This window comes from Selaginella moellendorffii, unplaced genomic scaffold, assembly GCF_000143415.4.
Source record: "Selaginella moellendorffii unplaced genomic scaffold, v1.0 SELMOscaffold_89, whole genome shotgun sequence".
Taxonomy (NCBI): domain Eukaryota; kingdom Viridiplantae; phylum Streptophyta; class Lycopodiopsida; order Selaginellales; family Selaginellaceae; genus Selaginella; species Selaginella moellendorffii.
Genome location: NW_003314350.1, coordinates 487,574 through 503,073, shown reverse-complemented (window position 1 = coordinate 503,073; position 15,500 = coordinate 487,574). Strand labels below are relative to the sequence as shown.

Sequence of the window (15,500 nt, the reverse complement as noted above, 5' to 3'; positions counted from 1 at the left end):
TTTTAGTGTTTTCCATGGGATATTCCTTCACAAGATGGGTATACCCTATAATTAATTATTATAGGAATTTATATGTGGTTTTCACTATTATAGGATAGGTAGATGACAATTTATATGTGCTTTTGACATTATACCTATTATGAAAGTAGAATTTACATGTGTAAAGGAATCCATACTCAATAAATGTCTCACTTTGTGAATAATTGAGTCTTTCTAACCATTTTAAGTATGTTTAATTAATAACACATAGGAACTATATTCATATGTTCTTCATGGAAGATCAATTTCTCAACTAATTTAAATGAAGATTGATAAAGGTTCGAGTAGTATTAATTTTTTGTCATTGTGGTAGTACAAGAAGAATATTTAAAAATACTGCCAGCAAATAACGTTTGATACCCATAATTACATTTGTGACACAACCCCACTTTTAAATTGACCCATAGACAAATCAAAGGATATCAAATTTTAACCAAGTCTGTTTTTGCTTTTCTAGCATAATTTAGATCCTATCAAAGCTTGGTTCTTGAGATTACATCGAAACTTTATCTTGTATGGATGCTAGATGTATTTATTAGTATTCACAATTAAGTCCAGTCTACTTTTTCAAAGTTTTTTTCCATGTATGTTCAAACACAATTATAAACCAAAAGTTGTTTGCAGTTCTATAAAGGATTTCATTCAATGAATCAAACTCCCACAAAACCAATTGTTCCTCAAACACTAGTTACTCTAACTCCAGCTTAAATTCAAGTCACTCTAGCTGAAGTGCCAACCTCCCCCAATGATTCTCCATCACGTGAGATTCCTCAATTTTGACTAGGGCCTCAATTTTGACTAGGATCAGAAAGAGCACAAAAGCAAATGTTTTTACAACTATCTCACACTAGAATGGCTCATTTTCATTTCCTTTTATCTCTGAAGGAAGATTGAGATGAATTGTTGTTTCCATCTAAGAAAGTTATAATTGATGTTTTGGTGGACAATGGTTTGATGAGGAGAAAATAAATCATTAACCCACTTTGAGCTTTTGGCATTCCAACAGAATCTGTACCACATATCAGAAACCTATCACCATCCAAGGTTTGAAGCATGTTTTCCAATGTAAGTTGGTAAAGCAAAAGTGTGCTATTTACCAGCCTCTTTTTGCGTATCTCAGTTGGAGTGGGACATGTTGTAGCGCTTGGCATGAATGTCAAGAACTCCTTTCAGATGAGCTGATTGATATAATTCTTGGCAAGGCAGCACTGCAAGTGTTGGTTTTTAAGCTCATTGGGAAGAGACACCCTAACACAATGGTCTGTCCTTGGCACACACAGCTCTGGAATTCCTGGAGTGAAGACATATCCTTTTGTCCATATGAGCCTCCTAGATTTTTGTATGCCGTGGAAACAATAAAAACTTTGGGTTACAAACACAAGAGCTGTCATGGACAGCCAGCAAGAAGATCTTCTGCGAGATGATTACTGTCGCTGCAGGTATACATGTTTACAAGTACTCATTGGAGAGAAGATTGTGTTGGGAGTTTTGTTGTTTTGGCATCAAGGAGATAAGAAAAACTTGTCATGCTTCTGCCATTGTAGTAGATAGCATTGCCTCTGTCCTAAAAAGGCTATAGAGGCAGAAATTGGACATTAAATACTCCGTGGTGGTGGCCATAAATAGGAAAAAAATTATATGCCAACTTTTATGATTTTGTTGGACATTCTAATTACAATTACAAGATCAATTATTTTTTTACATGGTTCATATGCTAGTTTGGAATCCCCGTGGTGCCCTCTGGCACTACCAACTTTCTAGCCGTTGACGAGATGAACTTGCTCAAGATCACCATACTTTAAAAAGGTTATGTTTTAGGCTATATTGAAGAAACACAAAAAAAAAACAGGAAAAAAAAAATGACTCGGCCTTGTTTGCTAGATCCTGCTTGGCCAGTGCCACACGCTCATGAAAGGAATGGGGCCGCCATCGTGTGGATGTGGCAGCATAGTCATAGCGCTGCCAATGCGGCACTGGCACCTTAGCATTGCTACGGGATTGGTGCAGGTTCTCAAGAAAAAAGTGAAGCTGTAGTGCAAGTCCCATGGCACTAGCCAGTGCCATGGCTGAGCAGGATTGCCATCCTTATCGCTCCAAAGCTCGACACCAGGTTTGCGTGGTGAACACATTCAAGGATACGTCCTCGGCCTGGAACTACAAACTGGACTGGTCGGTGGACATTGATAACAGAGAAGTCCCATGACCATGCCCCCACCATGCTGTTGCCATGGCTGAGCAGAGAAGAAGTGCCATGGTCAAAGAATGGGGCTTTGCTAAGATAACTAAGATTTGAGCCTCAATTGAAAACTAGATTGTGTATCAGTTTTTTAATAGTGCTCTAGATAATCATATTGTCATGTACAACAAAAACTATATTGAGTTTCAAAATGTTTGAAGAAATCATTATATAGTGTATTAGATAGTGTAAACCATATGATTATTTATATGGTTATTTACATTAAAAACCATATTGTATTTCAGTACATGTAGTACACATGAAAACCAGATTGTGTTCTGGTTTTAAAATTATACTTGAGAGAATCACATGTTATCTACATTGAAAACCATAGTGTTCTAGTTTTATATTACATATATAATACACCACAACGTTATGTATGTTGAAATATAGATTAACTCCATTTTCAGAATAATACTTGAGAAAACTATATGTTATTTATAGTAAAAAACACATAGAATAAAAAGTCATTATATAATGAAAACCATATTGTGGGGGTCAAGTTTTTCATTTACCCTCTCAATGAGGAAAATATTAGGAGCAATATAGATTTGTCTATCAAGTGTGCAATAATTGATGTTGAAGGTGTAGCTCTTTTAGTTTATATTGACACTGCTCTTCCTTCTGCAACACTGCAACTCTTCCTCCTCGATGCTAGACTCCCCACTGGAAGATGAACATTCCATGCAAGAGAGTGATTCATCATAGCCACTAGGTAGCAATTAGCTGGCCAACTGATGCAATTATCTTGCAAGCTAAGCCAAAATAAGTAGAAGTTCCTGTATGACCCTTACTTTCGACCCCAGTGAAGCTTGGTGCAATTGAAAAAGCCTTGCACTTAAACAAGGCAGTAGTCATGTAGTCCAACGTTGTCGGCCATGCTTCCCACTACAAAGGCCAAATTATATATTGAGGGGTAATTTAAATTAGTCTAAAGAAGGTGGTAGGTTTGGAATGATGGAAAGTTTGTGGAAACGTGGAATTGGACAGCCAATTGTGCCGTGGGCTTGGCATCCTTCACAGGGAATGTCAAGAACTCTTCTCGGACGAGCTGATTGATGATATTCTTGCCAAGGCAGCACCATTGAAAGCTTTAGTTTTCCACAAACTCAGCGGGGTCCGAAGGCTTCTTGACGAAGGTTTTGCATACACGGCTCTGGAATTTCTGGACGAAACATGTGAAGAGGAGACTTTCAGGAGAGCGCTTGCATATCCTTTTGCCTCCCAAGTTCTTGTACGCCATGGACACAATGAAAGCTCTGGGTTACAAACGCGAGATTGGGGTGTTTGAGAAGATGCTGCTGTGAACAGCCAGCGAGGAGATCTTCCGCAAGATTGTCGAGGAGCATCCGAATGCCGCTGCAAAGCGACATGTTTACGAACACGTATTGGAAAGAAGTTCGTGTTGGGAGTTTATGGGTTTGGAGGCAAAAGCCAAGGGGGTTAAAATACAGGCCAAATATGTTTTCTCAGGAATGAGATATGATAAGGCTCTCAGTTTAGCACTTGAGATATGTGATGAAGGACAAGCTTACCAGGCTGCATTGGATTGTACTATAGGCCCCGAGAGCATTGTATCTGTCCTGAAACAAGCTGTAGAGGCAGGGGTGGCAGTGAACCCAACTTCACACCTTATCCACCACCTTGACAAGGGGATGCCATGAAGAGAAACCTGATCAAATTGGACGATAAAAAATTAGCCGAAGCTTCTCTAGAGAGTATATACACTGAGCCAGTCGAAAAAGATACTGTTATATCCCTGTTTGAGCTAGCAACCAGAAATTTGTACCAGCCGTTCCCTAAAGTCGTCAAGCAGATGCTGATAACTCACTGGAAGGATGAATGGCTCTTGTTTGAGGCATTTTGCAACTTATTGGATCCTGACAAAAGAACATGTCGTGAAATGTATAAGATGCTCATGATGAAACGGGAAGCTAGTTATATATCAGAAACATATTTTTATTAATTAGATTAAAATTAAAGCTAAGAATTAAAAATAAAAAACTGTAATAAAAATTAAATTAAAAAGTAATTAAAGTTTCAAAAAAGCCCTAATAGTAGGCCCTGTTTTCTAGGGCTCTTGAATGGTAGGGTTTTTGGAGGGGGGAGGGAATGGCGGATGGGATCGCCAAGCGCGCGCGGCCGGCGTGGCTCCAGCAGTACGAGCTCCTGGGGAAGATCGGGGAGGGCACTTACGGCCTCGTCTACCTGGCCAAGAGTAAGCTCGTGTCGAATCGAGGCGTGAAGATCGCGATTAAGAAGTTTAAGCAGTCCAAGGAGGGCGATGGCGTCTCCCCGACCGCGATTAGGGAGATTATGGTCAGTGGATTGTGGGAAATGGCGGCATTCTCGCTTAAAGTTTGGATTTTTTTTTTTTTTTGCGCAGCTGCTAAGGGAATGTATGCACGAGAATGTCGTCAAACTCGTCGATGTGCACATCAATCACGCGGATATGTCTTTGTATTTGGCATTTGAGTATGCCGAGCACGATCTTTATGTAAGTTTTCGAGCACTCCTTGACTCTTCCTCTCTTCATCTGTTTTTCTTTTCTTTCTTCTTGACAGGAAATTATTCGTCACCACCGTGAGAAGCTACTTTTCCAGATCAATCCCTACACCGTCAAGTCTTTGCTGTGGCAAATTTTGAATGGAATCAATTACCTTCATAGGTTCGTGAAGTTTTCTACTAGCTAAATCCGAAGCTCACTTACGTGCTGGCAGTAACTGGATTATTCATCGAGATCTCAAACCATCAAACATATTAGTGAGTCTATAATTTCGTTCCGCTCGCTTGACTTGAGTATTCATTGGGATCGTCAGGTTATGGGAGTGTCGGGGGACGGTGACGAGCAAGGACTTGTCAAAATTGGTGATTTTGGACTCGCAAGAATTTATCAGGCGCCATTGAAGCCTTTATCTGACAATGGGGTGAGTATTAACTTCTCCTCTTTGCATTTTGTTTCATGAAGTTTTCTTTCACTTTGTAGGTCGTTGTTACGATATGGTACAGGGCACCCGAGCTTCTTCTCGGAGCTAAACACTACACCTGTGCTGTCGGTATCCTTTCTAAGATCGTTTTGTTATATCACGCCGTATGCGTTCCTTAATCATATATCTCACTAGATATGTGGGCAGTAGGATGTATTTTTGCGGAGCTTTTGACCTTGAAGCCTCTCTTCCAGGGTGCAGAGGATAAAACAGGCCCAAATCCGTTTCAGGTACTATCCGCCACCTGTTTGATTCACCAACTGTGTGTTTTCCTTTACTTCAGCTGGACCAACTTGACAAAATTTTCAAAGTCTTAGGTGATGGTTGGTGTTGTTTGAGCTTAAGTTTCTAATGGAGAGAGTCCGATGTGCAGGTCATCCGACAACAGAAAGATGGCCGATGCTTTCCAATTTGCCGCATTGGTTAGCTAACCGTCAGCTAATCCAGAGTCGAAAGTAGTAAGTGTCGTTACTTTCACCTGCGCGTTATGCCACCTTTTCTGGTCTGTCCCTACAGCGATAATCCTGGTTTGCACACCGTCGTCAATCTCCAACCGAAGGGCCTAGCATTCGACTTGCTATCACGAATGCTCGAGTAAACTCTCTGTATACAAGCGTACTTGCTGTCTAACCTTCTCGAGACGTGCAGGTATGACCCAGTAAAGCGTATAACTGCAGCACAAGCGCTGGATCACGAGTACGATCTGTAGTTTGTAGTGGATGTACGCACCCTGACCTCTGCTTGTGTTTTCCTTTTTTTTTTTTCTGTACAGATATTTCCGAAGCGATCCCCTCCCTGGTCGAAAGTAAGTGCGTCGTTTTCTCATCAGAACCATTTGTTTGCTTTATCTTTCGTGAGGGGTCATCTAACCATGCGCAATTTTGGAAGGTAGTGCACTTGTCTATGGCCAACCCGGCGAGAAAGTTGTGCAGTACCCTGCGCGTCCCGTGGATAGCTCCACGGATTTCGAAGGCAGTGGCTCCATCCAAAACACCCAGATGGTACGAGACAGGAAAAGAAAACAAGCCTTTTTTTCCCCTCTGCAGTGTGGTGGTGGCAGCAGCTTTCTGATGGTTTCCACATTTCGTGGCTCTCAGATGTCGACCTCCAACTCGCTCCCCGCGTCAGCAGCATCAGCTGCCGCAGCTAGTGCGACTGCAAATGCGGTTCGTCCCATGCACCACCAGCAGATGCCCTTGGTCGGAATGCAGAGGCTACAAACTGCGAGCATGGGAGCTTTCAACGTGGGCGCTCAGCCAGCCATGGCCGGCCTCGCCGCGAATATGTTCGTCCAGAGAGGCCAGCAGCTCCAGCAGGTTGCTCATCACCAACAACAGCAGCAGCAGCAGCAGCAGCATCAACACCATCAACACCAGCAACACCAGGTACAAAAACTTCGTTCTTTCTTTCGCTCTTAGCAGAGCACATAGCATCACCTCGGTAGAACAGTACGTTATAAACTTTCTTGCTGGTTTTATTTCTCCAGGGAAGGAGGAGAGACGCGATGCAAAACCCGAATTATCAACCTCCCATGAAGTCGCGACGAATGTAGCCAAGCAAGCAGCAGCGCATTCGTTTTTGTCCCAGAAAGAATTTTCACCCGCTGGACAGACTTTTATCCGCTGGTAAGAACAAAATCCATTTTTTCTTCTTTTGTAACCGTCACAAATGAAATATCCAAAGAATATCCAGATTTAAAGATTCGGGGGATCTTTCCTGCCCTTCAGGGTGACGGCCGTGGCAGCCCGTCATTCGGTTTGAAGAGGAGAAGGGCGCGTGTGCTGGTTCTTGGCGAGCACGAGCAAGCAGGCAGGCAAGCAAGCAAAAGCACGTCTTTTCCAGTGGAAGCAAGTACAGCACGCTTGCTTGCTTCGTTTTTCTTCTTTCCTTCTTCTTCTTGTGGGGTCTCTCCTATCACCAAAAAAGAAAGCAAACCAGGAGAAGAGATTAAAGAACCATAAAAAAAAAGAAAGAAAACTCTTGATCTTGATCTCGATCTTGACTAGAATGTCTAGCAGCACCAGACCATCCTCCCGGATCATCGATCTCCGCAGCCCGGATTTCCTGCAGATCTGCCTCGCGCCGCGGCGAAGAACAGGCCACCACCTTAGCCTCAGCCAGCGCGAGGAAAGAAAGTCCAGCTTCACCAAGGCGAGCTGGATCAAGAAGGACAAGTGCAAGGTGACGCTCCCCAAGTTCAAGGCCAGCGTCATCCACACCGGCATTGTCGACAAGCTCAAGGGAGCGTGGAGCAAAGTCAAGCTCATGGTGGCGGCGCCAAACTCGGCCACATCTGTCTCCAAAAGAAGCAGCACGATCAGAAAGAAGAGCGCGGCAAGAAACAGCAACAGCGGTACAAACCTCCGGCAGGAGCACGAGAGAGATGGAGCCGCCTTGTCGTTTGCTCGCCTCGACTCCTCCTCCTCCTCGTCTTACTCGCAAGATGCTGTCGCGGAATGCATCGAGTTTATCAAGCAGTCGGCCGCGGCGTGAGCGGATTCTTCGCAGGCCACCACCTGGCTTTGAAAACTTGACAGCTTTTTTCCTGGACGAGATTAGGAAAACACCAAGCATGACTACTTACGGTGATTGTGTTTCGCTGCCTCAACTTACTCTTCTTGTCTTTCAAAATTTGGTGCTGGATCAACTTACTTGTTCAGAACCAGCCAAAAGAGTCACTGTAAATTATTTGTTCGCTCTTTCTTCTTTTCACCATAGCTTAACTAAAGCTCTCTCTTTCCTGCCTGTACCTTTAAAGAAACCTTTTCCCTGGATCCCTGTATGTAAGCTAGCCTACAAAATTATGTATTGCCCCTGTGTCCTGTCTGTTCTCTTCTTTCCCAAGTGAGATAATATTTCCTCCATAAATTTTATAGCCCCTCGTTTCCTCCCCCTGTGGCGTGTCTGTCCTCGACCTGTTATCACCCCTAGCACCGCCGGATAAATCTCTCCTTCACTTTGCTTGGCCTTGTCGTGCAGTATAGTGACGAACGAGTGAGACGATCCTTCCCTCTTTTTTGCTTTTCTTTTCTTCTGTACAAGGCTCTTCTCCGCCGTTTCCTATAGTGAACTGAACCTTCACACTCTTCTGCTGGGCTACTTAGCGCTGGACTGGCCTTCTGGTGTTTCCAGAACCTGCCTTGAGATGGTTACCAGGCCGATCTTGAGGAACATCTTGCATGTCCATCACTTGCACAGTTCTTTGCCTCTTTACTGCAGACATAATCGCTGTCAGCTTTCCACTACCTCTCGTCCGAAATAAATCCTACCATTTGCAGCTTGTTGATACTGGTCATGAATTAATCTCTTCGTAGTTTCTAGCTTTTGCTTCTCTGTCAGGGAGCCGCTCTCTTGAAAAGACGGTCTCTGCAGAAATTGAAGAGTGAGCTTTTCCCGACTGCGAAATAATTGAAGGAAACCTCTTGAGACTTACACTCGGCTTTGTTGTCGGTGGTTTCCTTGCACTTGCAGAACTGGGGGCTGCAACCGGGGCTCTTCCCGTCCTTGTTCTATCATCATCCATCCATTTGCCACTGGGTTGGAATGACGGTCCATTTAGCATCTTACTATGCTCCGACGGTGGATAACTAATCCGATGAGACTTGTGGTGGTCCTCCCGGTCATCAGAGGGCGAACATCCAACTGCAGCCACTCGCAGCTTCAAAGTTAGCTCGAGAAAGAAAGAAAAAACGTGAGAGATTGGGAGACTTACACATACTATCCTCTCCTCCGTTGTCAAGCATTTGTAAAGGGGGTGGCTGAGTAACGCTCGACACGGAACTGCTTAACAGGTCCACTCTGTGTGGTAACCGTTCTTCAATCACTTCCACCTCATTGACTGCCTCGTTGGGAAGAGCTAGTTCGTCTGCATCGGCCGCGTCCGCTGTCTTGGCCCATTCATCAACGACGTCCTTCCACAGCCTAGCACAAAGTGTTAAAAAAGGAAGGAAGCTAAGAAACAATGAAGCTCTTCTCTCTGTGGAGGTCACGGGCTTACTTTACAAGTTTCTTGCAACCGGCCTTGACGCGGCTCGACTTGTGGTGCTTACGCAATTTATTGACAATCATCCCAATTCCAGTCACCTATGAACCACAAAAAAAGAAAAAAAAAACCCGATTTAAGGATTTCTAGAAAGACCGATGAATTCGCACCCACCTTTAAGGCTTGGACAGAGATCTGGAGCTGTTCTAATCTCTCAATTGGCTTCAAAAGCTTCTCCGCTGGCTGGAATGGAAGAATCACATCATACAAGTGGAACAAGTGGACATAAATTCCAAGGAAAAAGCAAACCTCGTTTTGATCCCTCTCGAGCGTCTGCCCAATACTTAGAACTTCACGCCTCACGGCCTCTTCTTCGTCGTCATCTGCTGGAGCGAGGTTCCGGGCATCGGCATTCTCCTCTTCCTCGCCCTGATCGTCATCGTGATCACGATCGAGGCTGTCCTTCCTGTCCGATCCTCCAGCCAGTAGCAATGGAGCTCCACCGCCACAATTGGTCGCCACCAGTGGGTAGTTTGACGGCGCAAACAGCTTTTCGGCAAAGCCATCCCTCCTCATTCGCAACTCCTTGGGGTAATTCACGGCCGCAATGGTGAGCGCCCAGTCGATGACACTCCAGAGATCTTCCCCGGAGTTCTCAAAGAAGAGGCGCCATCGTTCCATCTCCCGGGACATCATTCTCCAATCAGGCCGCCAAAACCCTAAGCGACGATCTCCTCTTTCCTAACTCTATATCCTTTGGCAGCGCTAGAAAATCCTCACATGCACCTCGACCCTGACGCGATCCCAGCTGCTATCGCCCGATCGACCCGAAATTTCACGGACTCGGCCCCCGATCGATCAAAGAACAGAGCATTGGATCGAGATTGAGGGGGAGAAGCAAGAGATTGCACGAAATATCGCGGATTATCGCGGAAGATCTCGCGTCGGGAGCTCGACCGCCATAGCCAAGAGCTCCGCCTATAGCCGCTCTATCGAAGATCAAAAGACCAAAGGTAAGAAAAGGGGAAGGGAAGAAGTCCCGTAAGTCTCTCAAGTAACGCCGGGTAACAAAGATTTTCTTTCTTACCACTTTACATTTACACCCACCTGCTTCCGTATACTGTACAGGGGAGGGGGCGAATCCACCAGGCGGTAATAAACCATTTTTCACTGCGACCCCCTCGCCCGCGTGCTCGTCTTTTACCGTCGTAATTAGCGAAACTCCTGGAAGATGACATCAGTTACACTGCCACCGTTGGATTCAATTTGGAGGCGACGGTCTCGATGTGCTGTCATTTGTCGGAATATACAAGCTTATCCAATGGTTGTTAGAAATGACACTTGGCTCGTCTGTAGTGGCGAGGATTTAGGGCGCTCAAAACCGACACGTGTCCTGCAAGACGAATATTCGCCTCGTTTAAAAAGGGCCAGAGCTCTCTCCATCATGGACAGACAGGTGGGGGAGGAAAGACGAAGAAGATTTTATATTATTCATCACACTCTTTTTTCGCGAGTGGAGCGATTTTAAGTGAAGTATGAAAGAGAAGCAGATCGAATCGATCACAAAGCTTTAAGAGAGTCGTCCAACAAGAGGCTCTCTCCTTTGATTTGCTTGGGCTCTCTTTCCAGAGCCGAGCAGTGGTAGTACGCTTCTACTTCTCGCTTTTTTTACTTCCTTGCTTGCAAGCTTGCGAAGATTTGCTGGCTACTCCACTCGATGAAGAAAAGCGTTCTCTTCTTTTTAAGCCTGACCTTCTTTGACATGAGTTTTCTTCGAAATCTTCTCGTCAACATCTTCCTTGTCACTGGAAAGTGGTACTCTCTTGGCCTGCAAGTTGCCATCGTACGTAAGTTTTTGCCTCTTTTCTCACATCAATCAATCACACGGGAAGTGTCAAAAACCCGTACCAGTTCACGGAACTTCAGGATGTAGAACATCTCCAGGTAGCGTCGAGTCTCTCGTCTCTCCAGTTTCGACACATACTTCCAGAAGCCGTACACTCCCGCCAGTGTCATGAGCCTCTCCGCGTAGATCTTCCAGGTATACCTGCGAAAAGCAAAGCCAAACGAAGCATAGCTTAGCTTCTTGCAGAGAGAGAACAGCGAGAAACTTGAAGCGAGAATGTGTAAATCGCAGCGTACCGTTCATAAATGCGCTCCAGGCCAGCCGCCGAGATGTTGTTCCAGTAGTCCTTGTCTGCGAGACATTTTTCGAAGAAATCGGCCATGATGTTGCTGGCTGTTTCACCATGGTGCGGGTCAATGTGAAAGCCGGACACGCCATTCACAATGATTTCCGCGGGGCCTCCTTTGCAGGTTGCGAAACATGGTAGACCGCAAGTCATTGCCTCCACTACTGTCAGTCCAAAAGCTTCGTAAATCGCAGGCTGCGCAAGTCAAAGGTGATATGAGTCGATCAGGAAAGAAAGCGAAGCAACGCACTGTTCTCATACCTGGACGAAAGCACCGCGAGTATCCGCTATAAGACGGTACAGCTCTCCGTTGCGGACTCGGTTCTTCTGCGCGCAAATCCATCTGAAGTCGCCCTTTAAGTTGTACTCCTCCATGAGCCCGTGCATCTTGTGAATCTCGTCGATTTCCTCCCGGTCTCGCGACTTCGCCGGATCGATGTCTCCAGCAACAACCACCAGGCTCACGAGTTTCCTCAGTCGCGGGTTCTTCGCAAACCACTCCACCAGGCCGGAGATGTTTTTCACTCGGTCCAAACGCGCCATGGAGAAAATGAGAGGCTTTGATCGATCGCTTATCGTTCCCCTGCAGATCAATCGTTAAGTTGGTCGAAGATTAAAAAACGAAAACAAGCACTTACACATGGACTTCGTTCTGTTCAGTACCATAAACAAGTTGCTCAAGTTGCCCATGCAACGAAGTCAGTCGCCGTTCTTTTTCAGTGAATGGAAAGTAGATGGTCATGTCAGCTCCAGGCGAAACAATGTTAAATTTCGGGTCGAACACATCAATTCCGTCGACCACACGATACAGGCCTGGTAGCGTAAACGCGGCATGACTCTCGTACTGCCCCACGCTGTCATCACTGCATGCATAAGCTTTTAGAACGCAGGAGAGAGGGAGAAAAAAAAAAGCTGCACCTTCCAGCAATTTCCTGATAAGTGCTCGTAATGATGAAATCAGCATGGTTCATAGCAATGAGATCGGCTGTGAACTGACAGGAGAAATGATATTTGTCATCAAACTTCCGCCAGTAGATGTCCGAGTCGGGATACTTTGTTTTCTCTAATGCGTGCGCAATGTTACACTGAGAAAAGAACAGAAGATTTAAAATGTAGGAACGAAGGAAAACTAGATGACGAGAGGTAAAGTCACCTGAGTGATGCCAAGCTTGTACGCAAGCAACGAAGCCACGAGATTTCCATCGCTGTAGTTGCCTATAATCAAATCCGGAGGACCCGAAAGTTCGGCGCATATCTCATGTGCAACATCCTGGACAAACAGTACGCCGGTGAGCATACAGACAAACTTCGGTGGAGTTACCTCAGCAAATGTTTCTAAATAAGGCCAGACATCAAAACGTGATACCCATTGTTTGAGTATTCCTTCTTTCGTCCTGAAAGGAATCCTCAAAATACGAGAGTATTCAGTGCCACTGATTTTCTCCACCTTCTGATTGCAAGTGGTTCCTTTTGCTTCGGGAATCAAACGAGTCACCTGACCAAACAAGGTCAGAGATCATGAAAATAGAGTGTAGATCACGTACCACTATGATTTGAGGCTTGATCTCAAGACCCTGGTGCTTAATTCTACTAAGCATTTCTTGCTCCAAAGCACGAACTTGATCCAGAATATAAACAATCTGCAGAAAGACGGTAAATGCTAAAGAGATGACCAAACAGCTTGCATTTCACGTAAACTTGCCTGTCCACCTGTATCCGGCATTCCCAGGACATTTGCTTGGCCAAAGTAGCCATGCGGTGACAGAATCACCACGCTGAAAACCATAGGCACTTTCCCGAGAAACTTCTCGAGCGTGTTAGGATCAGGAGCCTGAAGCGTCTCTAGCAGGAGATGAATCATCTCAAGAACCTCTCTGGCATTGCCTCCCCATCCTTTCTCTAGTCCCAGTTCCTGCAGCCTGAGAGAAGAGAGTTTAAGTGACCAAAAGCCTCCTCAAAGTTAGTGTAAGTTCTAATACCTCAAAGCAAATTCAGCATATGGTGCGTCATCAGGGAGCCGTGTCAGTTGCTCTTCAGCCTTGACAAGTGCTGGTCGAAGCCTGTCCAGAGTTTCGATCCTATCGTTTAGCATGAGAGTCTGATTAAAACAAGAATTCTGTGTCAGCGGAAAAAACAAACAAATATAAAACAAAAAAAACTTACCTCCCCACGATACTTGTGCACTTGTAAGAAGTTAAACAGAGGTTGCATGCTCTCCTGGTCACGAAACAAACGAGACGAGAGATGCCGATTAAGAAACTGTACACCATTGCCAATCGACTTGGGACGTGTTAGCTTTGGGAAATGAGCGTTGAAAGGTTCAAAGTCTAGTTCAAGGACAAACTTGTCATTGCACCTGGTGGAAGTTGAGAAAAATACAAGTAAAAAAAGAACGAGAGAAGAAAAAAAAACTTACACTCCGTTTGTCAGACACTCTTTAAACGCAAGGTATTCAGAAACTGAGAGCTGCTCCACAGTCAGCTCGTCGACGTTTATTCGAACATACTCCCAGACACCAGGCCTGGGTCGCACAGCCAGAGTGACCCAAGGAGGCAAAACCATCGCTTCCTACAAATGAAGTAGCGAAGAACAACTTATCTTAGCAAAGCTCAAGGGAGAAGAGATTGGTTGGACCTGAGTGTAATGCAAAACGCGGCCAAAGATACCATCTTGCAGCTGGAGAAGGAGCTGCGAGTCCTTGACAGCATTTGCAAGCCCATCTTTCAGTTCGTGAGGTTGCAAAAGCCCACTTCCATTCGCTACAAACCTGGAAAAAACACAAGGAAATACGAAGAAAGTTTTGTTCATCATCTGGCCTAGAGAAAGAAAAGAAAGAGTTCTCTTACTTCGATAGCACTGATAGCAGCTGATTCCGATGCTCTTGCAATGAATCCTGGACTCGATCGCGCATACTGGTCACCCGAGTAATCGATCGCTTAGCACTCCCGAGACTCATATCTAATCAGAGGCAATCCAGTCTAAGAAAGGAAACACAAACTACACTAGAAAGAATGAAAGCGGTATACTTGGAAGAAGAAGAAAAGAGGGCAGCGCTCACTCGCTCCAGCTCACACACGAATGCAATGAGAAGCCGTGAGCAAAACAATCGCTGAAACAAACAACGATTAGAGAAGCATCGGCGAAGCTGCAAATCGCTAACCTATACAGCGAAACCGCAACAATGCAAGGCGTCTGGCTGCTGCTGCCGCCACCCCCGATCGATCGCGAGCAATAGCTGGAAGATCAAACCCTAGCGCGCTCCCCCTCCCTCTCCAATGCGTGGAAAAATGCCCAGCTCTGGTTCTTCAAACAACGAGCCAACGATGCATTCCGTACAACAACAGTTCCAATGGGTTAGTACGACATGGCTGCGTGGATGACAAGTGTCTCCAATCAAACACTGCCAAGCCAATGTTATAAAGTTTAGCTTTGCAGATATTAATCTCCATGTACTACTGTCGATATCCACACTGCCAAGCCAATGTTATAAAATCTAGCTTTGCAGATATTAATCACCATGTACTACTGTCGATTTCCTGCGATCTGACGATCAAGATATGGGGCAAATGCACAATCCCTCTCTATTTTTTTTTTACATATCCACGTTACATACACGTAAATGTAGATTAAGTTACAAATCCTGGTTTGATCCAATCCATGCTTTGCATTTTTGCCACATACAAACTCCCGAGCTTGCTTGGATCATGTTAGACTATAGTGACGTCGAATTTGCGTTTCCGCATTCTGCTTCAGCTCTTGCTCTCAAGAGTCCTTTACCTCCCCAACGACGGGACTTGGCCTCTATGAACTGGTGTGCTGTTTGCCTACTCCGGCATCACCAGAGATGTGTCGGCTATGATCCGACGCCAATTGCAAAGAGTCTTGCTGGAGGGACTGAGGTGCTTGAACCGCCTGATTTCGCATGCCATGAATGTGGGGCAGTTCACGTCTCCCGCTTTCATTTGCAGCATATATCCGTGTCCTGCAGCCAAACCATATTAGTTGCGCAATCCAGGCACCACTAAAACCTTACCTTTCGTTGTTATCTCTCCTGATGCGTGCTA

General features: G+C 45.2%; 3 protein-coding genes across 5 annotated transcripts; 1 reads left to right on the top strand and 2 right to left on the bottom strand.

Annotated features, from left to right (window-relative positions):
* Positions 1 to 4,372: 4,372 nt before the first annotated feature.
* Positions 4,373 to 7,252, top strand: LOC9638321 (cyclin-dependent kinase E-1). 3 transcript variants are annotated; one of them, XR_002990649.1, is made up of 16 exons: positions 4,373 to 4,594; positions 4,662 to 4,772; positions 4,840 to 4,943; positions 4,996 to 5,038; positions 5,095 to 5,202; positions 5,262 to 5,331; positions 5,398 to 5,492; positions 5,546 to 5,579; positions 5,636 to 5,720; positions 5,779 to 5,856; positions 5,911 to 5,958; positions 6,035 to 6,067; positions 6,155 to 6,263; positions 6,360 to 6,647; positions 6,749 to 6,887; positions 6,955 to 7,252. XR_002990649.1 is itself a non-coding variant. In XM_024662294.1 (15 exons), the coding sequence occupies exons 1-15, from the start codon at positions 4,388 to 4,390 to the stop codon at positions 6,812 to 6,814; spliced, it is 1,479 nt and encodes a 492-aa protein (XP_024518062.1). In that variant the 5' UTR covers positions 4,373 to 4,387; the 3' UTR covers positions 6,815 to 6,963. The 3 variants fall into 3 exon arrangements, 1 of the variants encoding a protein (XP_024518062.1); XR_002990648.1 differs by having other exon boundaries at positions 6,946 to 7,252; XM_024662294.1 differs by having other exon boundaries at positions 6,749 to 6,963.
* LOC9638320 (probable mediator of RNA polymerase II transcription subunit 26c) lies at positions 7,231 to 10,286 on the bottom strand. The gene is made up of 8 exons (XM_002988477.2): positions 9,554 to 10,286; positions 9,419 to 9,487; positions 9,260 to 9,345; positions 8,975 to 9,183; positions 8,696 to 8,904; positions 8,532 to 8,628; positions 7,624 to 8,475; positions 7,231 to 7,555 (listed from the first exon to the last, which is right to left on the bottom strand). The coding sequence occupies exons 1-7, from the start codon at positions 9,938 to 9,940 to the stop codon at positions 8,363 to 8,365; spliced, it is 1,170 nt and encodes a 389-aa protein (XP_002988523.2). The 5' UTR covers positions 9,941 to 10,286; the 3' UTR covers positions 7,231 to 7,555; positions 7,624 to 8,362.
* Positions 10,287 to 10,713: 427 nt separating this feature from the next.
* LOC112341711 (sucrose synthase 2-like) lies at positions 10,714 to 14,742 on the bottom strand. The gene is made up of 17 exons (XM_024662293.1): positions 14,597 to 14,742; positions 14,463 to 14,545; positions 14,283 to 14,394; positions 14,071 to 14,203; positions 13,853 to 14,004; positions 13,600 to 13,792; positions 13,416 to 13,534; positions 13,139 to 13,355; positions 12,981 to 13,076; positions 12,758 to 12,931; positions 12,590 to 12,706; positions 12,355 to 12,521; positions 12,075 to 12,299; positions 11,698 to 12,019; positions 11,387 to 11,631; positions 11,153 to 11,291; positions 10,714 to 11,072 (listed from the first exon to the last, which is right to left on the bottom strand). The coding sequence occupies exons 3-17, from the start codon at positions 14,390 to 14,392 to the stop codon at positions 10,986 to 10,988; spliced, it is 2,496 nt and encodes an 831-aa protein (XP_024518061.1). The 5' UTR covers positions 14,393 to 14,394; positions 14,463 to 14,545; positions 14,597 to 14,742; the 3' UTR covers positions 10,714 to 10,985.
* Positions 14,743 to 15,500: the final 758 nt, after the last annotated feature.